We start from the raw sequence: 26,221 nt of genomic DNA, 5'->3' as shown, positions 1-26,221 counted from the left end.
TAGTTGATGCATTGGTCTAAAACTCCGTTGATTTGAGTACGGTCCCATTAAAATTTGAACACAAGTAGCATTCAGACTCACAGTTATCATCCTCCTGCCCTGGATTAGCTACCAGCCTGCAATTATCTGGTCCAGGTGGAAATACATCTGGAATTCCATCATTGTCATCATCGTCATCACACTCATCTCCAAGCCCATCCTTATCTGTGTCCAACTGAGAGCTGTTAATGACGGTGGGGCAGTTGTCATTGCTGTCTTGGTGTCCATCTCCATCACTGGTAACGTAAAGCAGTGTTTTGAAATATAATAGCATGTTATCTTTTTGCTAGACTTGTGTTTGAAATAGCTAATATAAATATTTTATAAATCATTATAACTTTAAAATACACTTTTCTTTATCATTTACATTTATATCACAGGAAATAAACTGTAGAACCCAAGCTCAGAATCATACACTCATGCACACCTTCTGATGAACTTGGTCTGTTACACTCTAAGATAGAACATCATCAGACATGAATGGAAGTGTCAATATGAGAAAATTCAACATTAGTCTATTTTTAGAACTTTTAACTGTTGAAACGTTGTAAGATTTGTCAAGTTACATATTTTCCACTTACTTTAAGGAAGACACATAATATTACTGCTGCTACTGTGGTTTTAAATGGCTGCCAGATACTCATGGCAAGTGTGTTTTGACCATTGGGTAGCCAGACCAAATATTTGCATGGGCTGATCATGAACCAATCCCATTGATATTTGAGTGTATTTTATAGGCATAATTTTCCACCTCATGGTGGGAGACAGTGAAAGTACATACTATAAATTTGTGTGTACAATGTACATGATCTTCCTGTAGCCAAATACCAAATGGTCAGCCCTGGTAGAGGGTCCTTCCCACCAGCAGGTCATTCCAAAATAGACTCTTGTAAGGTACACTATCCTCAAATATTAATGGAATTAGGTAAAAATTGAACCAAGAATGTATTCTTTTACATCAGCCATTCTGATGAAGAGTCACTGGACTCAAAATGTTAACTCTGTTTTCTCCCTATATATACTGCAAGACCTGTTGAGTTTTGCCAGCAATTTCTGTTTTTGTTTGAGACTCTGTCTTGATTTTGCCATCAATATGGCATACCTATGTCAACTGTGTTGACATCTAAAGACAGCCTGAAAAAAAGGATGCTCATGAACATGTCAGCTGGACAGCACTTTAGCGTGTCTAGTCCCTGAATATCCATCCTTATTTCTCAATCTACCTCCACAGCTTTGGAAGCTCAGCCAAACTCCACAGAAATGGTGTAAGACTATCATTTCTGACCAAATGAAACACATCTCCACAGGCTCCACCAATTCTCTCATTAGCTACGGCAGGACATCTGGAAAAATCCAATTAAATTCAGGACTTACATAGTTTAACTAGCAAACTTTTCCCACATAGACATGCTTTAACAGCATTTGATATCCTGGCAGGATATTGGGCTTTAATTTCCAATATTGTTATAAGTGAAATAAATAATAAAGTATAACATCAAGTCAGAAAACAGTGCAAAAGCTTGTAAAGTCTGCAAGTTGCACGCTGATGATGATTTCAACGCTGAAGTAGCGAAAATAATCTACAGGAAGAATGAGAAATCTTTTGCATGTTTATCTGATTCAGCACTGCCTGCTAACAATTTGATGAAGTATTTGTTGTGCTTGTAGTAAGCATTCTTTATTAAATACTGTTTAGGAGTGAAGAAATTACTTACAATGAGCTGGATGCAATGCAGTTAGCAGCAAATTACTGCAGATGGTGGAATTTGTACTAAAAACAACAAATGCTGGAGATGACAGTGGTTTAAACAGCATCCATGGAGAGAGAGATAATGGGAACTGCAGATGCTGGAGATTCCAAGATAATAAAATGTGAGGCTGGATGAACACAGCAGGCCAAGCAGCATCTCAGGAGCACAAAAGCTGACGTTTCGGGCCCAGACCCTTCATCAGAGAGGGGGATGGGGGGAGGGAACTGGAATAAATAGGGAGAGAGGGGGAGGCGGACCGAAGATGGAGAGTAAAGAAGATAGGTGGAGAGAGTGTAGGTGGGGAGGTAGGGAGGGGATAGGTCAGTCCAGGGAAGACGGACAATTCAAGGAGGTGGGATGAGGTTAGTAGGTAGTGGGGGGTGCGGCTAGGGGTGGGAGGAAGGGATGGGTGAGAGGAAGAACCGGTTAGGGAGGCAGAGACAGGTTGGACTGGTTTTGGGATGCAGTGGGTGGGGGGGAAGAGCTGGGCTGGTTGTGTGGTGCAGTGGGGGGAGGGGACGAACTGGGCTGGTTGAGGGATGCAGTAGGGGAAGGGGAGATTTTGAAACTGGTGAAGTCCACATTGATACAATATGGCTGCAGGGTTCCCAGGCGGAATATGAGTTGCTGTTCCTGCAACCTTCGGGTGGCATCATTGTGGCACTGCAGGAGGCCCATGATGGACATGTCATCAAGAGAATGGGAGGGGGAGTGGAAATGGTTTGCGACTGGGAGGTGCAGTTGTTTTTTGCGAACTGAGCGGAGGTGTTCTGCAAAGCGGTCCCCAAGCCTCCGCTTGGTTTCCCCAATGTAGAGAAAGCCGCACCGGGTACAGTGGATGCAGTATACCACATTGGCAGATGTGCAGGTGAACCTCTGCTTGATGTGGAATGTCATCTTGGGGCCTGGGATGGGGGTGAGGGAGGAGGTGTGGGGACAAGTGTAGCATTTCCTGCGGTTGCAGGGGAAGGTGCCGGGTGTGGTGGGGTTGGAGGGCAGTGTGGAGCGAACAAGGGAGTCACGGAGAGAGTGGTCTCTCCGGAAAGCAGACAGGGGAGGGGATGGAAAAATGTCTTGGGTGGTGGGGTCGGATTGTAAATGGCGGAAGTGTCGGAGGATAATGCGTTGTATCCGGAGGTTGGTAGGGTGGTGTGTGGGAAGGAGGGGGATCCTCTTGGGGCGGTTGTGGCGGGGGCGGGGTGTGAGGGATGTGTCGCGGGAAATGCGGGAGACGCGGTCAAGGGCGTTCTCGATCACCGTGGGGGGAAAGTTGCCGTCCTTAAAGAACTTGGACATCTGGGATGTGCGGGAGTGGAATGTCTTGTCGTGGGAGCAGATGCGGCGGAGGCGGAGGAATTGGGAATAGGGGATGGAATTTTTGCAGGAGGGTGGGTGGGAGGAGGTGTATTCTAGGTAGCTGTGGGAGTCGGTGGGCTTGAAATGGACATCAGTTACAAGCTGGTTGCCTGAGATGGAGACTGAGTGGTCGAGGAAGGTGAGGGATGTGCTGGAGAAGGCCCAGGTGAACTGAAGGTTGGGGTGGAAGGTGTTGGTGAAGTGGATGAACTGTTCGAGCTCCTCTGGGGAGCAAGAGGCGGCGCCGATACAGTCATCAATGTACCGGAGGAAGAGGTGGGGTTTGGGGCCTGTGTAGGTGCGGAAGAGGGACTGTTCCACGTAACCTACAAAGAGGCAGGCATAGCTGGGGCCCATGCGGGTGCCCATGGCCACCCCCTTAGTCTGTAGGAAGTGGGGGGAGTCAAAAGAGAAGTTGTTGAGTGTGAGGACGAGTTCAGCTAGGCGGATGAGAGTGTCGGTGGAGGGGGACTGGTCGGGCCTGCGGGACAGGAAGAAGCGGAGGGCCTTGAGGCCATCTCCATGCGGAATGCAGGTGTACAGGGACTGGACGTCCATGGTGAAAATGAGGTGTTGGGGGCCAGGGAATTGGAAGTCCTGGAGGAGGTGGAGGGCGTGGGTGGTGTCACGGACGTAGGTGGGGAGTTCCTGGACCAAAGGGGAGAAAATGGAGTCCAGATAGGTGGAGATGAGTTCGGTGGGGCAGGAGCAGGCTGAGACGATGGGTCGACCAGGGCAGGCAGGTTTGTGGATTTTGGGAAGGAGATAGAAACGGGCCGTGCGGGGTTGGGGAACAATGAGGTTGGAGGCTGTGGGTGGGAGGTCCCCTGAGGTGATGAGGTCGTGAATGGTGTTGGAGATGATGGTTTGGTGCTCGGGTGTGGGGTCATGATCGAGGAGGCGGTAGGAGGTGGTGTCGGAGAGTTGGCGTCTGGCCTCGGCGATGTAGAGGTCAGTGCGCCATACTACCACTGCGCCACCCTTGTCTGCGGGTTTGATGGTGAGGTTGGGGTTGGAGCGGAGGGAGCGGAGGGCTGCCTGTTCTGCGGGGGAGAGGTTGGAGTGGGTGAGAGGGGTGGAGAGGTTGAGGCGGTTGATGTCTCGACGGCAGTTGGAGATGAAGAGGTCGAGGGAGGGTAGGAGGCCTGGGGGTGGTGTCCAGGAGGAGGACTTGTGTTGGAAGCGGGTGAAGGGGTCAGTGGAAGGAGGGTTGGGTTCCCGGTTGAAGAAGTAGGCATGGAGGCGAAGACGGCGGAAAAACTGCTCTATGTCCGACCGTGACTGGTATTCGTTGATGTGTGGTTGTAGGGGGACAAAGGTGAGCCCCTTGCTAAGGACTGGCCGTTCGTCCTCAGTCAGTGGGAGGTCTGGGGGGATGGTGAAGATGCGGCAGGGCTCAGTGTGGCTGTCTCCTCTGGGGTTGCAGGCTGTGGAGGTTGTGGGCGGAGCGATGAGGTCGTCGGCCGTGGGCGGGGTTCCGTCGGCCGTGGGCGGGGTTCCGTCGGCCGTGGGCGGGGTTCCGTCGGCCATGGGCGGGGTTCCGTCGGCGTCGGCCGTGGGCGGGGTTCCGTCGGCGGAGACCGTGGGCGGGGTTCCGTCGGCGGTGGGAGGATCGGGGTGGGCGGCAGCAGCTGAGGTGAGTTCGCAAAAAACAACTGCACCTCCCAGTCGCAAACCACTTCCACTCCCCCTCCCATTCTCTTGATGACATGTCCATCATGGGCCTCCTGCACTGCCACAATGATGCCACCCGAAGGTTGCAGGAACAGCAACTCATATTCCGCCTGGGAACCCGGCAGCCATATGGTATCAATGTGGACTTCACCAGTTTCAAAATCTCCCCTTCTCCTACTGCATCCCTAAACCAGCCCAGTTCATCCCCTCCCCCCACTGCACCACACAACCAGCCCAGCTCTTCCCCCCCACCCACTGCATCCCAAAACCAGTCCAGCCTGTCTCTGCCTCCCTAACCGGTTCTTCCTCTCACCCATCCCTTCCTCCCACCCCTAGCCGCACCCCCCACTACCTACTAACCTCATCCCACCTCCTTGACCTGTCCGTCTTCCCTGGACTGACCTATCCCCTCCCTACCTCCCCACCTACACTCTCTCCACCTATCTTCTTTACTCTCCATCTTCAGTCCGCCTCCCCCTCTCTCCCTATTTATTCTAGTTCCCTGCCCCCATCCCCCTCTCTGATGAAGGGCCTAGGCCCGAAACGTCAGCTTTTGTGCTCCTGAGATGCTGCTTGGCCTGCTGTGTTCGTCCAGCCTCACATTTTATTATCTTGGTATCAATGTGGACTTCACCAGTTTCAAAATCTCCCCTTCCCCTACTGCATCCCTCAACCAGCCCAGTTCGTCCCCTCCCCCCACTGCACCACATAACCAGCCCAGCTCTTCCCCCCCACCCACTGCATCCCAAAACCAGTCCAACCTGTCTCTGCCTCCCTAACCGGTTCTTCCTCTCACCCATCCCTTCCTCCCACCCCTAGCCGCACCCCCCACTACCTACTAACCTCATCCCACCTCCTTGACCTGTCCGTCTTCCCTGGACTGACCTATCCCCTCCCTACCTCCCCACCTACACTCTCTCCACCTATCTTCTTTACTCTCCATCTTCGGTCCGCCTCCCCCTCTCTCCCTATTTATTCCAGTTCCCTCCCCCCATCCCCCTCTCTGATGAAGGGTCTAGGCCCGAAACGTCAGCTTTTGTGCTCCTGAGATGCTGCTTGGCCTGCTGTGTTCATCCAGCCTCACATTTTATTATCCATGGAGAGAGAGCAAGGTAACGGTTTGAGTCTAGAGACCCTGCATCAGAGCTACGCTGTTATTTAAACCCAAACAGATTAAAATGGTAAAATAGTCTTTTGAGATATCCATACTGAAGTACACAATGTTGAGATGTGAACTCTTGCCTACAGAGCTCATAGTGACCTTCACACTTTAGCAAGGCACTGATAGTAAGTTGGCTTAAGCCGTGATCAAAACCACTACACCTCCAGGAACTGTTACACCTTTTTTCTGCCAGACAGCAGGAAATGTTACGTTAGACCAATTCAAAGAGTATTCTAGCAGGTATTTAAGAGACTGTCATGGCCAGAGCCCTGTAGACTCATTATTCTCACTCAAAAAGGAGTACTATGTTTGACAAAGCAGATTGTAAAAAGGGAGTAAATCACCAAAGAGAGATAAGACCAGTGGAAGATAGGCAGATAGCATTTCACATAGCCCAAGGACTGATCCTCCAATGGACTGTGATATTAACTTATTTTTCGTTGAACATTCAACCATGAAACTTCAAATGTTGAAGTCTGGATTAGATACAATAGACATCTTTTTAAAATTTAATTGCCAAGCATCATTTTAGAGCTTATTGTGCTGAACAAAGTATATCAGTGATTTTTATACATATGTTACAGAATTCCAAAAAGGCATCTAATGTTTCATTAGCCTCTCCCGAGCTGTTAAAATAAATTTATGCAGCCTTTCAGACAGCACAGGGAGGACAACGTCTCCTTTCTTACCAAGGAGAGACAGCACATTTCAGAAATATCTGACCATTGCAGTAAGGTACCTGTCTTGATTTGTGTCACAGGAATCTCCAACAAGATCATTATCAATGTCTGACTGTAAACAGAAAGAAACAGTGGGTGTTAGAGGTAAAGCAAACAGGTCACAAGACACTGCACATATAAGTAAGATAGATATTCCGAGAAATTCACATAGCACCTCACATAAAGGTTACAATTTGTGAAAGTTATTGCAAACCATACTCCAAAGAATAAAAACCTTTTTCTGGAGGAACTGAACAAGGAATTTCAGAATTCTATTTTGTTCAAAAAGCCCACAATTTATAGATAGTCAATGTGGCGTTTTCTAAATTCCTACTTTAGAAATAAAAACAGTCTGACTCCAAACCAAGACACAAAAAGATTCTAAATAAGGCTTCACACCTAACATGCATTGTCTGAACTAAAATGTCACCTCTTCTTTATACTGATAAGGCCTTTAGTTCCCTCAGTACAGTGACTTGAAAGGAATTCAGGGAGTTACATGTACATATTAATCAATTAAAACCTTCTAACTGATTAAAGATTTAACAGTATCTTAGATTCGTTTAATACATCCACATCAGTTGTGTGACCCTTTGATCTCTTGGTATAAATTCTGTGTCTGATACTACCTCTCTCACTAACACCTGAAGAAGGAGTGAGGCTCTGAAAGCTTGTGTTTTTAAATAAACCTGTTGGACTATAACCTGGTGTCGTGTGATTTCTGACCCTGTCCACCCCTGTCCAATACCAGCACCTCCATATCAGAATTCTGCCAGAAAGATCATTTTCGTCTCTCCATAGGAAACATAACAAACATGCAAATCAAAATAAACTATTTTCACCAAAGTACAACTTCCGTTTTTAATGTAAGTCAACAGGAAACAGGCAAATCAAAGCAAAATTTATTGATAATGATCTAAGATTGTGAGGGAGGCTGAGATATATCCTGTGTACAGACTGAGGAAATTATTCTGTTAAAGCAAAACAGATTATATTCTTTTAGAAAAGACAACCAGTAACTAGAGAAGTTATGCATTTTAACATGTTATGTTGGATTTTTATAAGGGGTGACTTGAGTTTCACATCTCGAAGCGATGCTTATTTTGAAGTAATTATATACAAAAATTGTATTTAGGCGTAATTTTTTCAGAATTTTTTTGATAACCTTTTGTGATGATCAAGAACAATACTTTGCACGTACTTTCCAGTTTAATACATTCAGCAGTAAGCATTTTTACTTCAGGTACAGTACAGAGAAATGCTTTTTGTTGAATGATTGAATTCTAAGACTGCAACGTCAAAAACTATTGTATTTATTCTGTTTACACTTTAATTTCGGACCAGTTGAGGACAACTGGTATAAAAGTAAATTGTCCTGCATACATGTGAGCTATTCAGGGACTTTAAATGCTGTCTGCATCTTTAAAAAGAAATGACAAGGGTTTGAATTTACCGTGCATGTTATGAACTTTCTATTGTCATTAAGTTATCAATACCAGTGCTATTATGATTTTATGATTAAAAGTAGATTTTGGTAGCACTCACTTAGTTCTATTACCCCTAGAATCTACGTGACACAGAAATGCAGAGCTGATGTGATAATGTGACAATATTTTAACAAACAGCAATCCTCTTTACTTTCAAGTGCGATACACAATGGGAATCTGAAAATCATTGATGATATGTCTCAGTCACATAGATGAGAGGAGGTCACTGTCACAATATGCAATGCAATGAAAAGTGTGCCCATGTGACCGAAGGCACAGTCACCTGATTGGGCAAAGGTAACAATTCTGCAGTCTTAGGGACACAGGCCTGTGACTTCACTTCAGCTGAAGGAGCAGCATTTCAAAAGCTTGTGATTTCAAATAAACCTATTGGACTATGACCTGGTCTCATGTGACTTCTGACCTTATCCACCCAAGTCCAAAACCTCTACAGCATGGTATTAGGGAGGCATGGGGCTGGAGAAGATTAAAGTCACTGTGAAGCAAATTGAGCAAGGAGGTGAGAATTTCAATGTGGCTGGTGTTTATCAGAATCCTTGATCTTTTGAAATGTCATGAACCTGTGGAAATCCTGATCACCGAAGGCTGTGGAGCCAAAGTATCTGAATATATGTAAGAAAGAAATAGATGGATTTCGAGGATAGTATTAAGCCAGAGAGAGTTCTGAAGAGATTTACCAGGATGTTGCTGGGTATGGAAGATTTGAGATATGGATATTTAAGGCTGGAAGGGCTGGGACGTCTTTCACTGGAGCATAGGAGGTTGGGAGGTGATCTTATAGAGGTTTATAAAACAATGAGGGGTACAAGTAGGGTCAATGGTAGACACCTTTTCCCTTGGATGGAGACTAGGGGGCATATTTTTAAGGTGACAAGCGAGTAATTTAAAAAAGGCGTGGGGTCATTGTCTTTTATACAGATGTGATTGGCATGTGGAATGAACTTCCTGAGGAAGTGGTGGATGTGGGCACAGTTACAACTTTTAAAAGACACTTAGATAAGTACATGAATAGGAAAGGTTTGGAGGGATATGAGCCAGGAGCAGGCAGGTGGGCCTAGTTTAATTTGGTATTATATTTGGCATGGACTGGTGTGTTTCTGTGCTGTATGATTCTATGACTCTGTCGAGGGATATGAGGGGAATGTGGGAGCGTGGCATTGAGATAGAGGAATGGCAGACTGGGCTGGATGGGCTGAATGGCATATTCCTGCTCCTACTTTGTGTTTCCACTGATGTTCTGGAAGCGGGCAGCATAACACATGGGTCATAGGTAATTGCAGCTTAGGGTAGAGTATAATACGGTTAGCTGAGTTTTAGATGAGCTGTGTTTTCAAAAGGGTAAGGGGCTAGATGAAGAGGAATATTGTTGAATCTGAAACCTGAAATGGATTGCATCCTGCTGCACTCATAACTCTCACTTCTGATTAACACAATTTGTTTCAGCTAAGAGCACTTGCAATCAAATGAAGCATGCAAAATGAAAATCGGAGCTGTTGCAGCATGCTTACTCTGTAACGGGGTGCAACCTCTTTAAGATGTCATTCAGCATTGAACAAAGTATTACAGTTTGCAAAGGATAATTACAAAGCTGCTCTCTCAGACCTGGTTAGGGTTGACAACATCAGGGCAGCTATCACAAGCATCGCCGACACCATCGTTATCTCTGTCCTTCTGGTCTATATTGGGAACTCTTTGACAGTTGTCCAAGAAATTTTTAATCCCTGGAGGAAGATGCAAAGGGTGCACATTACCTAAACCTGGTTTATCTGAATGACGAATGCTGAGATTCAACAAAGAGCAGGATGAGTTCATACTTTGGGATATGATAAGCACAAAATGAAAATGCAAAATAAAATTGGAAGATTATTTTTAAAAAAAGAGGAATAAGCATCAAATACTATTGATTTAACCAACTAGTATCTTCAATGACTGGATTTATAGAAATGTTATCACTAAGAGACGACAGCCTGTGCAACATGTCTGTGTCAGAGCAGAGAAAAGAAGTGCTACAACTTACACTGTCAACCTATTCAAATCCCACTGAACTCCCAGAACAATCATTCAATCTCTCAAATTGAATGTTATAATTTATTTTGGTATTTTTGGCAAATTTCAAAGGCTAAATCCTAAATTATATGCGTGTATAGAAAATAAGGTCAACTCTAATACCAATCGCTATAGAACATCAGACATCACATCATTTCAGTGATAATGGGAACTGCAGATGCTGGAGAATTCAAGATAACAAAGTGTGAGGCTGGATGAACACAGCAGGCACAGCAGCATCTCAGGAGCACAAACGCTGACGTTTCGGGCCTAGACCCTTCATCAGAAAAGGGGAATGGGGAGAGGGTTCTGAAATAAATAGGGAGGGAGGGGGAGGCGGACCGAAGATGGAGAGAAAAGAAGATAGGTGGAGAGGACAGTATAGGTGGGGAGGTAGGGAGGGGACAGGTCAGTCCAGGGAAGATGGACAGGTCAAGGAGGTGGGATGAGGTGGTAGGTAGGAAATGGAGGTTCGGCTTGGGGTGGGAGGAAGGGATGGGTGAGAGGAAGAACAGGTTAGGGAAGCTGAGACAGGCTGGGCTGGTTTTGGGATGCAGTGGGGGGAGGGAACGAGCTGGGCTGGTTGTGTGGTGCAGTGGGGGGAGGGGAAGAACTGGGCTGGTTTTGGGATGCAGTGGGGGAAGGGGAGATTTTGAAGCTTGTGAAGTCCACATTGATACCATTGGGCTGCAGGGTTCCCAAGCGGAATATGAGTTGCTGTTCCTGCAACCTTCGGGTGGCATCATTGTGGCAGTGCAGGAGGCCCATGATGGACATGTCGTCTGAGGAATGGGAGGGGGAGTTGAAATGGTTCGTGACTGGGAGGTGCAGTTGTTTATTGCGAACCGAGCGGAGGTGTTCTGCAAAGCGGTCCTCAAGCCTCCGCTTGGTTTCCCCAATGTAGAGGTAACCACACTGGGTGAAATGGATACAATGTGCCACATTGGCAGATGTGCAGGTGAACATCTGCTTGATATGGAAAGACATCTTGGGGCCTGGGATTGGGGTGAGGGAGGAGGTGTGGGGGCGAGTGTAGCACTTCCTGCGGTTGCAGGGGAAGGTGCCGGGTGTGGTGGGGTTGGAGGGCAGTGTGGAGCAGACAAGGGAGTCACGGAGAGAGTGGTCTCTCCGGCAGGCAGACAAGGGTGGGGATGGAAAAATGTCTTGGGTGGTGGGGTCGGATTGTAGATGGCGGAAGTGTCGGAGGATGATGTGTTGTCTCCGGAGGTTGGTCGGGTGGTGTGTGAGAATGAGGGGGATCCTCTGGGGGCGGTTGTGGCGGGGGCGGGGTGTGAGGGATGCGTTGCGGGAAATACGGGAGACGCGGTCAAGGGCGTTCTCGATAACTGTGGGGGGAAATTTGCGGTCCTGGAAGAACGTGGACATCTGGGATGTGCAGGAGTGGAATGCCTCGTCCTGGGAGCAGATGCGGCGGAGGCGGAGGATTTGGGAATAGGGGATGGAATTTTTGAGGCCCAGCCTGTCTCTGTTTCCCTAGCCTGTTCTTTCTCTCACCCATCCTTTCTTTCCACCTCAAGCCGCAGCTCCATTTCCTACCTACCCCCTCATCCTGCCTCCTTGACCTGTCCATCTTCCCTGAATTGACCTATCCCCTTCCTACCTCCCCACCTATACTCTCCTCTCCACCTATCTTCTTTACTCTCCATCTTTGGTCTGCCTCCCCCTCTCTCCCTATTTATTCCAGAACCCTCTCCCCATCCCCCTCTTTGATGAAGGGTCTAGGCCTGAAACGTCAGCTTTTGTGCTCCTGAGATGCTGCTTGGCCTGCTGTGTTCATCCAGCTCCACACATCATTTCAGTCTTTGCTTTTTGCCACTGAATGTAAAGTAGGAGGTTAACAGATATATCTATTTAAATGGAACACTTCATTACAGGGATTGGTTGATGTGGTGATCATTTAGATAAACGTTTGAAACCTAGCTATGGGGAGAGTACCCAGAGGTGGGCTTAATTCAGATCTGCTCTCGGCACAGATAAAATGGACCAAAATAGTTTTCTTCTGTGCTGAAAATAATCTATTGTTCGAATAATAGAAGATAAGGTATTATATTGACAAAGTATAAAGCAGTGAAGATTGGAAGAAAAATGGCATATACACATCATCTGGGAAAGCTATTTGAATAGCTAACAGTGAAGTTGAAGAAGAGCTAGGAGCTCTATTATATACGATCTTCAACATAACCAGTCACTGCACTGAAACAACACATTGAATATAAAACTATATATCTCATAAATCGCTGCAGAGGAAGTAACATTCAAGAGATACCTAGTGCTTGTTATGAGAGATCAGGGTCAATGGGATTTGAATAGGTTGATAGCACTGACACTGGCATGTTGTTTAGGGTGACTTCTCTCAGTGATAACATTTCTATGATCCCAGTCATTTAAATCAACTATTTTTGGCGCTTATTTCAGTTTCTTCATTTTTTTGGGAAGTGACACTTCAAAGCAGAGCTGCGGAGATAATGTAGGTTCCCCAAGGGCAGACATTGGAGTCACTTGCTACCTGTGTGAACTATGATGTTGTCAGACCTTCAGGGAATCTATAAATTCTGCATAGCACCATGTTTAGATGATACTCCACTAATGAATTTCTGCTCAGAGCCTCGTCCTAGATGATGAGCCAGATTTTCCGGTTACCAGATTGTCACATCCCAGATTTAGGACCCAAGATGCATGTCAGAAGCCTACAAATGTCCCATCATACTGCCTCTGTAGGAAATCTGGAGGACAATTTCCCATCTAACCCAGAACCTCCGATAAAACTTAACTGTTTGCCACTCACTCCCCACAATTCCCCCCCAACCCTGTGTCGCTTGCACCCTGGGAAACATTAGACAAGAAAATCTTCATCTGACTCCTTGGTAATTATACAACTGACTCCCCCAGTCACTCATCCAGTGCCTACCCGATCCCTATCGATCTTCAACATTATGGCCCCAACCACATGACTACCCATCCTTGCCCAAGAACTACCAACCACATTGACACATAACACCCATCTATCACCCTATCCAGCTTCCACACTACTCACTCATCCACCTTACCTACACACACTCTCACATTCACCCCCCTAACTCATTCACACTGAGGTTCTTGGGACCATAAACAGTTACCAGAATAAGGCCGTCAATGATTTAGAAAGGGAAGCACTCAGGAAGCGGTCAGAGGAAAACCATGACAATAAATCCTAATTCAGTGCAATGGGGATAGGTTGAAAAACATAAGCTTTTCAGCCTTGTGAAGAAGTTGATGGTAAAGTGGCCTTATTGAAGTATGTTAAATGGCAATTCTGAGGAACTGATCAACGTGGAAAATTTGCTTCAAAGTTGAATTGTAAGAGCGACACAAGTTCAAACTAGTGAGCGGTGAGGGAAGGAAATTTTTCTTCACAAAAATGGCTAGGCCACAACTGGAGTACTATGTGCAGTTCTAATCACCACACTGAGGGAAGGATGTGATTGCTGTGGATGGGATGCAGCAAAAGAGACACATCAGGATGCTGCCTGGGATGGAGCAGTTTAGCTGTGAGGAGAGGCTGGATAAGCCCAGGATGTTTTCTTTGGAGTAGAGAAGACTGAAGGGTCACCTGAGAGAGGTGAATAAGATAATGAGCGACAAGGACAGGGTCACTACAAAGCGGCAGTCCTCCTTTGTTGTAGGATCAATAAGAAGGGGCAGAAGGTTTAGAGATAATTTGAGGAAACGCATTTTCACCCTGAGGGTGTGGGGATCTGGAATGCTCTGTGTCGGAGGCTAATTGAAGCAGGAAACATGCAATCTTTAAAAAGTACTTGGATGAGCAGTTGAAGTATCATACCATTTAAGGCAATTGACCAAATGCTGGAAAGTGGGAATAGCGCAGGTGGTAGTATATTTCTAGGGGTACAGACTCGATGGGCTGAACAACCTCTCCTGTACAGACTTTAGGCTCAGGTTACTTTAATATCTGTTCGAGACAAAAAGAAACTGTACACATGGAATCCAAGGTGGACGACAGAAGACTGAAATGTCACGGAACCAGCTGTGCTCACTAAACCACTGATGTGACAGTGCTTGATTATGTTTTAACTCAGGGCTGTGCAGTGACCATGGTACCAGAGAAAACAGGAAAATTAAAGACTCCCTGCCTGACGTCTGCACCAGTGAGTTGGTTTTGTCCAACTCAAACTGCCTGAGAAAAAACAAGCATTACAATCTACTTCTCTGAAATTATTTCTAATACATCTCTAAATCTCTGTCTGATTTTCTGAATAGATGACCTCATATGGGATGAAGCAACTTCCTCGTTCTAATTTATCACTGACTTTTTCATTAAATACAGCAACCTTTACGGTTCAATGATGGGGAAATCTGGAGCACTGAGTTTTATATGGTAGAAAGTTTAACAATCAGGGTTTAACACAAGGAGCTAGCACGTATCAGTGAAATAGGAATGAACATATAAGCACTTGAATGAGTTGTAACAAGTGTGACAAAAAATTATAATATGTTATTATTATTTGAAAGCTTGATGTCTAAAATAGACATAAATTGGATCTTTTTTTGGTTTTGTGAAAGTGACTTATGTCTACATGCTTCAGGAACAAGACAGTAATAACGAGAATCACATCTGGTGAACGTGCAAGAATTTGCCGAAAGGGCAGTGCTTGCAAACCTATCAGTTGTGTATGAAATTTTAGAATGAAGACAGGCTGGATACATCACTAGGGTTGAGTGTCTGTAAAGAGTATTGCTGGGAAGAGGGATGAATCTTTCTTTTGGCCATTTATTTCACATTTCATTTACATAGCAAACTTATACTGCTTTGTTAAAAGTACATTGGCAGCCTCTTGTGAACATGCTCAGTGGCTGACTACCATGGCAAACAAATTGCAAAAATAATACCAAGTTTCACGTTGGAGTCTGATTTCTCCTGCATCAGCTGGGATCATGATACAAGTGTTAGAGGCTTTTCCTTGAGGTGAATACTTACCATCTCCATCCATATCATCATCACAGGCATCACCTTTCCCATCACTATCTGTGTCGATCTGGTCATTGTTAACTGATATTTGACAGTTGTCGCAAGCATCTCCATAGTTATCTTCATCAACATTCATTTGATTGATGTTACGAACCAACACACAGTTATCCTGAGAAGAGAATGTTTATCCTGTCATGAGATAAAGGTCCGATGCCTCAGAAATGTTATAGACCACCCTCTTAGACTTGTCCCTATCCTGCAGCTATACTTAGACAGATACAGAGAATGTTGGAGGAACTTCTGGAGAAGAGTCATTCTGGACACAAAATGTTAATCTCTCTTTCTCTCTCCACAGCTGCTGCAAGATCTGCTGAGTTTCTCTAGTATTCTGTGTGCTTGTTTCAGATTTCCAGTATCCCTAGTATTTTGCTTTTATTCGCTGTACTTGGTTAGGTTTTCTGCAGACTTCAGCTCATTTTCAATGTTCAATTGTTTGCAAATGCAGTCATAAGGATAATCAACCAGCCACAGACATATAAACAACTGAAACAGCCTGGTTGGAATTATTGAACTGAGAAATGGGCATTTACTAGCAATGACAACACAAAACATTTACAATGAGGAAAAGGAGTTTAGGACAAGACTGTTACTTCCCACGTTTTAAAAAAAATTATGCAGAGGATGTGGACATTTAACAGATCAACATTTATTCTCATCCTTTATTGTCCTTTAGAAGTTGCTGGTGAACTTCCTTCTTGAACTGCAGCAGTTCATGTGGTTTAGGGACACCCACAGTGCCATTAGGAAGAGTACCAGAATTTTGACCGATGAACAATGAAGGAACGGTGATATGGTTTCAAGTCAGGGTGGTGTGTAACTTGTAAGAAAATTTGCAGGTGACAATGCTCCCGTGCATCTACTGCTGTTGTCCTTCCCAGTTTTGAAGGTACTATCTAAAGAACCTTGATAATTTTCCGCAGTGCATCTTGTAGATAGTGTACACTGCTGCTGCAGAGCATCTGTGATTGACAGAGTGAATATTGGAGGTGATAGATGGGGTTTGAATCAAGTGGGCTGTTTTGTCTTTGATGGTATTGAGCCTCCTGAGTGCTGTTGGAGCTGCACTTATCTAGCCAAGTCTAGAGGATTTCACCGTGCTCCTGAATGGTGCCTTGTGGATGATGGACAGGCTTAAGGGAGTTGGGAGTTTGGAGTTGAGTTACTTGTCACAGAGTTCTCAACCTCTGATTTTTTTCTTGCAGCCACAGTATTTATATGGATAGACCAGTTCAGCTTCTTGTCAATGGTAACTTCCAGGATATCAATAGTGGGGAATTAGTGAAGCTAATGCCACTGAATGCCAATGAGTGATGGTAAAAAATCTCTTGTTGGAGATCGTCATTGCCTAGCATTTGTTTAGGGACTGCAGAAGGAGGCCAAGATGTATCATCCACTTGGCACATCTGGTCGAAGATTGCTGTGAAAGCTTCAGCCTTAACATTTGCACTGATGTGCTCAGCTCTTCCGTCATTGAGAATGGGGATATTTGTGGAACCTCCATCTCAGGGAGTTGTTTAATTGTCCACCACCATTCATGGCTAGATTTGGCAGGACTGTAGAGCTTAGATCTGTGGGATCACTTAGCTCTGTCTATCACTTCCAGCTTATGCCATTTGGCATGCAAGTAGTCCTGTTGGGTAGCTTCACCAGATTGACATCTCATTTCTAGGTATGCCTGCTGCTCCTTCTGCAATCTCCATTAAATGAGGGTTGATCCCCTGGCTTGATGATAATGGTTGAGTGGGGGAATATGCCAGGCCATGAGGTTGCAGATTGAACTGTTGTACAATTCCACTGCTGTAGATGGCCTACAGTGTTTCAAGGATACCCAGTCTTCAGCTGCTAGATTTGTTCAAAGTCTGTCCCATTTAGCATGGTGATGGTGCCACAAAACATGATCGAGGGTATACTCAATGTGAAGGTAGGACTTCATCTCTACAAGGACTGTGCAGTGGTCACTCTTTGCAATACTGTCATGGATAGATGCATCTGCAGCTGGCAGATTGGTAAGGATGAGGTCAAGCGTCTTTCCTCTGGTTGGTTCCCTCACCACCCGCCACAAACCTGGTCTTGCAGCTATGTTTGTGTGGGTTAGGTAGAGGGTACAGTAAATGAAAAAATCTGGGAATCAGAGAACTACTTCTGATTCAGTTGGCTCTAAATAAGAGTTAAGAGCTAAATGTCACTTGCGTAAATGTAGAATTAAATCTGGATAAATTCCCAGGCATAATCTGATCAAGGGAGTGAGGTTTACATTGAAATTATTCAAGATGTTTCAATGGAAAATATTGATTTTGTATCATAATGGCAAAGGAGAGATGACCAATCCAGTTTAAAACTGGAGCTGCTAGTATATTTCCCTTACATTTTCTTTTGCAATTATTTGAAAACTCCTTATGAGAATGCATTGGTTAAACAAATGTGAAAACCAAACTGTTGAAATGCATTCTGAGTATCTTCCAGATATCCTCACTCCACATTCATGTTTTCAAACCCCTCCATTTCCCTGCCCCTCTGGAACCTACAACATTTGAAATTACTAGACCTGTGCCTTCTCACACACTTTGTGTTCAACTGCCAGGTATATGAACAAATCATAACAGGACACCCATGTGTTCACCCATCTGGGGGTCTCATAGCACAAACTGTTATGCAAAGAGTTGAATGCAAAGCCCTCCCCGATCCAGCCTAAAGCATGGGTCAGGTACATGGGTCAGGTACATGGATGATACTTTTTTATCATTAAACGAGCAAAGTTAGAAGAAACACACTACCTTACAATCAACATATTCACCGGAATCAAGTTCACCAGGGAAGAGGAGAACAACAATCAACCCCCATTTCTGGATATAATGATGGAACAAACGAAGAATGGCGAATTCCTGACCGGTGTATAAAGAAAGATGACACACGGACCAAATCCTGAATTACAATAGTAACCACTCCATCTGTGTCAGGACTCTGTTTTAATGAGTGATAACATACTGCAACACCCCAGAGCTACGCAAAAATGAAGAGGAACACTTGCACAAAGTCTTTGCAAACAATGGGTACCCTAACAGCTTCATCCACCAATGCCTGGCAAATAAACAACACTGAGAAGGCACTGTACGCCCCAACACACTGGCCACCCTCCTCTACATTAGAAACATATCAGAACTCTTTACAAGACTCCTAAGACCTCTTGGAATAATGACAGCACACAATCCAACAGCTGCACTTCGCCAGCTGCTCTCAAACCCAAAAAACCTCATACCCACAATGAGCAGGACAAATGTAATATACAAAATATCTAAGCAACAACTGTGATAAGCAATGCATAAGACAGATGGGCAGGAAACTCACCACCAGGATACACAAACATCAACTCGCTGCAAAACAGCACAACCGACTCTCCCTTGTTTCTATTCATTCCAACAAACAAGGACATCAGTTTAACCCAGACAACATAACAGAACTAGGACAAGCAAAATGAAGACAAGCACGAGAATTCCTGGAAGCCTGGGTTTCAACAACTGGTACCATAAACAAATGTGTTGAAATGGACCCCATCCACATAACACTGTACAGCAAAACAGAACTACCCACCATAACTGAACCAAATAAATTCAGAATGGAACAGAATAACAGCGCTTCAACTGAGGCTGGACAGCACTGAAGATGTCACCTAGAAGGGGGGCGAAACTTTGTACAAAAACCAGTCAGGTTCGTTCAACCAACCAACAACCCACGCAACATTTTCCAACAATACAGCCCTGCGTGAGCTCCTTTCCTCCCCACTATTCTGGCCTATTGGTCAGGCCAGTTTTCATTTCTTCTCATTTGTGGTTGTGCCTTCAGTTGTCGAAGCTTTTAAGACATGAAACAACCTCCTTGTACCTCTCCATCTTTCTCCTTCTGAGCAATGCTTTTAAATACTTGCTTTTTAAAGCCGTCTTTTGGTCACTTGATCTTAAAACTCCTTCTGCGGCTTAGAATCAAATTTTGTTTGCTAGCTCTCCTGTAAAGCACTTTGTGATGATTTACGATGTGAAAGACATTGTATGTAAATGCAGAGATAATGGGAACTGCAGATGCTGGAGATTCCAAGATAATAAAATGTGAGGCTGGATGAACACAGCAGGCCAAGCAGCATCTCAGGAGCACAAAAGCTGACGTTTCGGGCCTAGACCCTTCATCAGAGAGGATGTAAATGCAGGTTGTAGTTGCTGAATAGCAAGCAGGTGCAAATAGCAGATTCCCCACTCCTCACTGTCTTTCGGTAAAACCATCCATTGGAGAGATAAGTACAGTCAATTCTGTGGCTGCATATTGGTAATAGAAAGAGAGAAATGTGTGAAATAAGAGCAGGAATAAGCCTATTAAGTAAGATTGTTGCTTTATTTCTACCTCCACACCATTTTCCTCACACCACCTTGCTATCCCTTGATGATCTTAATGTCTAGAGATACTGTGAGAAAAAACAGAGTGGGTAATGGGATTTACATTGAGCTTGCTTTGCACATTATTTATGGTTTAATTTAATTTGACGAGAAAACCCTGTGTTAGATTATATGTCCAATAAAGTGAACAGTATCAATCATTGAATTAATACACCAACTAATGGAAAGAGTATGGGAGTAAATTACAGATTATAATTGTTCTCTTTAAATAGACAGGCTTAACGGTGCAGCCATAGAACTACTGGAACATATTCTATTGAGTTCAATCTGCAGTTGTGTCTATCTGAACTGAGCTCCTCATTGTAAACTGCAGGATAGTTTTCCCACTGACATGTCTCAAACTGACTGTCTGTCCATGTGTTATACCCAATAGCCAACCTAGAACTATGAAGTCAGACATTTGTGCAGCAGCTTTCAGACTTGGCAAGTTATTGGCTGGGATTGACATGACCCAAGGCTGAACCTGGTGCAAATTTGTTCCAGTTGCTATTATTGCATGCTGTGAATGCCTACCAGATTCATTCTGTGCAGACAACAACCTGCACATTGGGTAACAAATGTTTTCTGCTTTCAGAAATTCTCCAATTCGCACTTGTTTCTTTTATTTCGGGAAATGCTATAAATAAAGCCATTAGCTTCTCCGTTGTTTGTTGTGCAGTTGCTTGAAATTGTTACCCGTTCACTGTGTGTTCATACAAATAGAAATCTACAGCTCCTGACAGAGAAAATTACAACAAATGTTTGTGGCATTTGCTCAAACATAAGGGAAATCTTCACTGGGGTAGATGTCACAACTTTTTACCCAGGGTGAGGGAGGAAGACGTGCAAACCTTCACATCATTGAATGGCACTTTAGGAATTTGTCTGCTGTTGTAAATATATCCTGCCATCACTTTCTGTACATTTAATCTCCCTTCCTTCATCACTGATCAAAGTGTTACAGCTTCTTCAGAACCTTGCTGGGCAAGACCCTTCCGTTCAAAGACTATACGGTGGTTCAGGGTGGTGACACACCATAACCTTTTCAAGGGCAATTTGGGATTAGTTGTAAATGTTGGCCTTTGCAGTGATGCTCAGTGCCAGGAATGCTAATCAAAAAGAACATTGGTAGCTTCACTGAACCTTTAGCTGAGTTCTTGACGCACTCAGCACTTCTTCATACATTCTTTGGCACTATCTTAAAATAATATGTTTTAGAATCAGAGAAGGTCACAGACATGTGGACAGGTAAGGCCATGATTTATTTATAAGGATAAAAATCTTACATTTAATTGTTGGGAGACTAGGAATCCAAAAATCTCAATGAAGGGTGGTGTATAAGCTGAGCTTTGAATGAACTGAAGATTATGGAGGTTAGTAAATTAGAAATTGAAATTGAGAGAAACATGTTGTGTGGCAATCTCACCCAACTAAATAGGAACAAGAGTAGGCCATTCAGTCCATCAAGCCTGTTCCACCATTCAATTAAATCATGGCTGCTCTATGGCCAACTCCACATACCTGCCTTTGACCCATTTTCCTTAGGTGCATTTTGTTAAGCAAAGATAGGTTCAAAATTAACAACTGAACTATGATCCACTGGTATTTGTGGAAGAGAGTTCCAAGCAGCTACCATCCTTTGATAGATTTGGAACAGATCTAGCAACTCAAATCCATGATGCGATGTGTGTGATCAGCATAAGCAGAATTATATTCTGATACAATCTACAACCTCATGGTGCAATGTATCTCCCACTCAACCATTACCACCAAGTCAGGGGATCAACCCTGGCTCAATGGAGAGTGCATGATGGCATGTCAGAAGCATCACTAGACATATCTAAAATGAGGTGTCGACCTGGTAAATGTATAAAACAGACTATATGCCAAACAACATAAACACCACGGGATACAGCAAAGCCATCCCACAACCAAGGGTCCAGAGCTAAACTGCAGTCCTGCCACATCCAGTTGTGAATGGTGGTGGACAATTAATCACCTCACTGGAGGAGAATGCTTCACAAATATCCCCATCCTCAATGATGGGAGAGCCTAGCACCTCAGTGCAAAAGTTAAAATTGATGCATTCACAATGACCTTCAGTTTATCCACCATCAAACAACACATCCCAATTTATCATAGCCAACTCGTACCTTATAGCATCATAGTTTCCTTTGTGTAGATTCAGGACCCTAGTCTCAGAAACAAAAATGTCATTCTCCATCTTAATGAACAGCTTGAACATATTACAATCATTCTTCTCCCAAGGCATCTAGCACAGCTAGATTGTCAACTATTCCTTTCTCATTACACAATACCCAGTCTACAATGGTCTGTTCTCTAATAAAAACCGAAAGAAGTACGGATGCTGTAAACCAGGAACAAAAGCAGAAGTTGCTGGAAAAGTTCAGCAAGTCTGGCAGCATCTGTGAAGAAAAAATCAGAGTTAACGTTTCGGTTCTGGTGACCCTTCCCCAGAACTGATGGTAGCTGGGAAAATGTTGGTTTATATGCAGAAAATTCTACAAGCTACTATCAGTTTTGAGGAAGGGTCACTGGACTTGAAACATTAATTCTGATTTTTTTTTCACAGAAACTGCCAGACCTGCTGATCTTTTCCTGCAACTTCTGTTTTTGTTCTGTTTGCTAGACGGCTCCTCAACATTTTGAATCAGAAAACTATTGTGTACACAGTCCAGATTTCCTCCTCTACAGTATTGTTGCTGATTTGATTTGCCCAGTCAATACACAGATTAAACTCACCCATAATTACAGCTGTAGCTTTATTCCATATGTCTTTAATTACCTGTTTAATGTCTTGCCAACATTACTATTACACTTTAGCGTCTGAAGGAATATGAATGAAACAATGACCTTGATATAGTTGACCGTGTCTTTGAGTTCCTTAATGCTGCATATCAGACGAAGCCAACAGAGGGCTCATTTTCACTTATTTCAGACTATGTAGTAAAGTTTGATTTGCTACCTTCAAGTAGCTCAAAATTACCTATACTGAATTGCTAATCAGCTCCTCTGAGACAAGTTGCCAGTGATTTGTTGCATGCAGTGAAGACACCATTGGAAAAGAAAACACATAATCTGTAATGAACTAAAAAGTAATGTGATTGCCTCAAGTTCACGTCTGAGAAAGCATTGATGAAACTGAAATGTGACAAGGCAGCAAGATATGACAACTGTGCACTCAACGGCCTGAAACGGCTTTGGACCTGTGCTTGTTTCTGCCTAACTTAATTTTACACAAGAATCATCAGCTCAAACTCCCTCTTGAAGGTGTGGCACATGGAAAACTCACTGCCACCCTGAGCCCAGGTAAGGTCTTGCATTGGTGGCCAGTTGTATCAACTGCTTCGCTAGTTATTGTGTGCTTTAGGAACTATAAGCATCCTACTGTGCAATGCATTTCTCTGGAAGTTGGGACCATCTTTAATGTTGCTCAGGCTGATTTCCATGAGAGGAGGAGCACGTGTGATTCAGTTCTGGCATTCACCCCCTTCATCTAAAAGCGTTTCCATAAGAAGCTGAACCAGGCACTGGTGTTTCTGGACAGCACAGCAGCCCACAACACAATGTGGAACGCTGTCCTGCTCCTGAAGCTGTGCGGGTACTAACCTGGGTTGAAACACTCTAATTTAAATTTCTTTTATCCTTTTCTAATTTACTTGAGCACAGAGCACATCTGCTTTGAAAAGATGAATTTTAAAAAATTCTGCTGACTGTCTAATTATGTCTCCGCAATGACTTGTTAATGCCTTCCACCTCAGTAGACCATATGGAGTAACTTGCCTGAGCAGGAACTATGAGCAGGCAAGTGGGAAACTGCAAATCCAAGAAGACACAAAAGCAATAAACATAACTTGGAAATTGGCTAATCAGAAAGGTTCAGGAACAGTTTACATTTGCAAAAGAATGGTTATTTGTTTATCCAAAATACTATTGGTTGAAATATTCTGTTGTTGTTACAATGTAACCTCCAAAGCTGCACACAGCTATTAGTGCCTCCAATTAAATGGTTACAAATCTAAGAAAGAAATGTTGGTGTTATAATTGAAACACATGCCTGTGCATTGAAAATGCCATCTCCATCTGCATCATCATCACAAGCATCTCCAGCTCCATCACCATCAGCATCTTCTTGTCCAGAATTGGGAACAAATATGCAGTTATCCTAAGAAGCAAGAAAAAAAATTAAAAATATAGCATATATGTCCACTTCTAAATCACTTACAAAGAGTAGCTTCATATTTTCACTATTGAGAAAATGAGACAAAAGGATCTAAAGAATAAGACTGAAAATTAGAAAGTTTTCCAATCTATCCTGTTTCCAGTACAGTATAGAATCTAACATTACCAGTCAACACATTTTCCACTATCTTGCTTTTCAGGCCTACTGCAACTTTCACAAATAACTGTGTGGGTTCAAACAGCAGCCCTGAAGTTTTTACAGTTGATGATGCACTGAAGTAATGGACTAGATGATACTTGTTTATTCCACATTGTTGCCTGCCCAGATTTCAAAATAAGGGACACTATAAGGATTGAAATGATAAAGCCTCATTGCTTATGGGAGTCAGTGCTTGATGCAAATATGGGTGGTAGAAATGGAGAGAGTACCAGAGGTCTAAGCGACACTTGGACACATTCAGACCCCCAGCCAGCACTATAGATTCATAATTTCAGCCTTAAACATCTACTTCAGTTGATTAAATAAGGCCATTGCTCTCTTTGATGTGTGCCTCAGATTATTTTGTCCTACAGTACTATATGCACGACTGAGTCTTTCAGAAAAATATCATTAATAGTGAGTTTTGAGAAGATTTGTAACTCAGGTTGAGGTTCAGGATGTGAGTTTGCTCGTTGAGCTGGAAGGTTAGTTTTCAGACATTTCGTCACCTTTTCTTTTTATTTGAAAAAATATACTTTATTCATAGAATGTACAAAAAATAAAACATTTATACACCTACCCAGTCATGCAAGCCACTCCGGGTTACCCGGGGGTACGTACACCAACTAAAGGAAAAAAAACAAAACAGAGAAAAAAAAAACAAAGCAAAGAAACACCCCGGCAGTCGTCACCCCGCACAGTCCCAGTTGGCCCCCTGACCAGTTGGGGAAGGCGCCAGCTGGGCCCAGTTACCAGATAGGATTCTTTTCCCTTTTCTGGACGAGGGGGCTCACACGGTGGTCTTTCCCCACCGCGCCTTGGCGGCGGCTGCCCCAAGCTTTAGCGCGTCCCTCAGCACGTAGCCCTGGACCTTGGAGTGCGCCAGTCTGCAACACTCGGTCGGGGTCAGTTCTTTCAGCTGGCAGACCAGCAAGTTGCAGGCAGACCAAAGAGCGTCTTTCACCGCATTGATGGTCCTCCAGGCGCAGTTGATGTTGGTCTCGGTGTGCGTCCCCGGAAACAGCCCGTAGAGCACGGAGTCCCGCGTCACGGAGCTGCTCGGGACGAACCTCGACAAATACCACTGCATCCCCCTCCAGACCTCCTGCGCATAGGCACACTCCAGAAGGAGGTGATCGACAGTCTCGTCCCCTCCAAAGCCACCTCGAGGGCAGCGTGCGGTGGCGCAGAGATTCCGGGCATGCATAAAGGATCTCACTGGCAGAGCCCCTCTCACTGCCAGCCAAGCAATGTCCTTGTGCTTGTTTGAAAGTTCTGGCGATGAGGCATTCTGCCAAACGACTTTGGCAGTCTGCGTGGGGAACCACACGACGGGATCCACCCTCTCCTTTTCCCGAAGGGTCCTGAGGATACTACGTGCTGACCACTGCCTGACGGCCTTGTGGTCAAAGGTGTTTCCTTTCAAAAATTTCTCCACGAAGGACAGGTGGGACGGGACGGTCCAACTACTCGGAGCGTTCCGCGGCAACGAGGCCAGGCCCATCCTTTGCAACACCAGGGACAGGTAGAACCTCAGTAAGTAGTGACACTTGGTGTTTGCGTACTGAGGATCTACGCACAGCTTGATGCAGCCACACACAAAGGTAGCCGTCAGGGCGAGGGTGGCGTTTGGTACGCCCTTTCCCCCATTTCCCAGGTCTTTGTACATGGTGTCTCTGCGGACCCGGTCCATCCTCGACCCCCAAATGAAGTGGAAGATGGCCCGGGTGACCGCAGCGGCACAGGTCCAGGTAATAGGCCAGGCCTGCGCCACATACAACAGTACCGAAAGCCCCTCGCACCTGACAACCAGGTTCTTACCCGCGATGGAGAAGGACCGGAGCGTCCACCTGCCCAGCTTCTGCTTAAATTTGGCGATACGCTCCTCCCAAGTCCTAGTGCATGCCCCAGCTCCACCAAACCAAACACCCAGCACCTTCAGGTAGTCTGTCCTGACGGTGAAGGGGATGAAGGAGCGGTCGTCACAGTTCCCGAAGAACATGACCTCGCTCTTACCCCTATTGACTTTGGCACCCGAGGCCAGTTCAAACTGGCCGCAGATGTCCAACAGCCTACTCACCGACCGACGATCGGCG

At 44.7% G+C, this 26,221-nt stretch overlaps 1 protein-coding gene across 1 annotated transcript in view; it reads right to left on the bottom strand.

Moving 5' to 3' along the window:
• Positions 1–26,221, bottom strand: part of thbs4a (thrombospondin 4a) — a 135,116-nt gene that overhangs the window by 18,884 nt on the left and 90,011 nt on the right. The window contains exons 12-16 of the mRNA XM_048528285.2: positions 23,802–23,909; positions 15,252–15,411; positions 9,812–9,930; positions 6,722–6,774; positions 82–275 (exon numbers count right to left, since the gene is read on the bottom strand). Coding sequence (XP_048384242.1) covers positions 82–275; positions 6,722–6,774; positions 9,812–9,930; positions 15,252–15,411; positions 23,802–23,909 — 634 coding nt within the window. The remainder of the gene's footprint in view (positions 1–81; positions 276–6,721; positions 6,775–9,811; positions 9,931–15,251; positions 15,412–23,801; positions 23,910–26,221) is intronic.

This window comes from Stegostoma tigrinum, chromosome 3, assembly GCF_030684315.1.
Source record: "Stegostoma tigrinum isolate sSteTig4 chromosome 3, sSteTig4.hap1, whole genome shotgun sequence".
NCBI lineage: Eukaryota > Metazoa > Chordata > Chondrichthyes > Orectolobiformes > Stegostomatidae > Stegostoma > Stegostoma tigrinum.
Note: the sequence above shows the minus strand (reverse complement) of the source record. Positions and strands in the feature narration are given on the sequence as shown.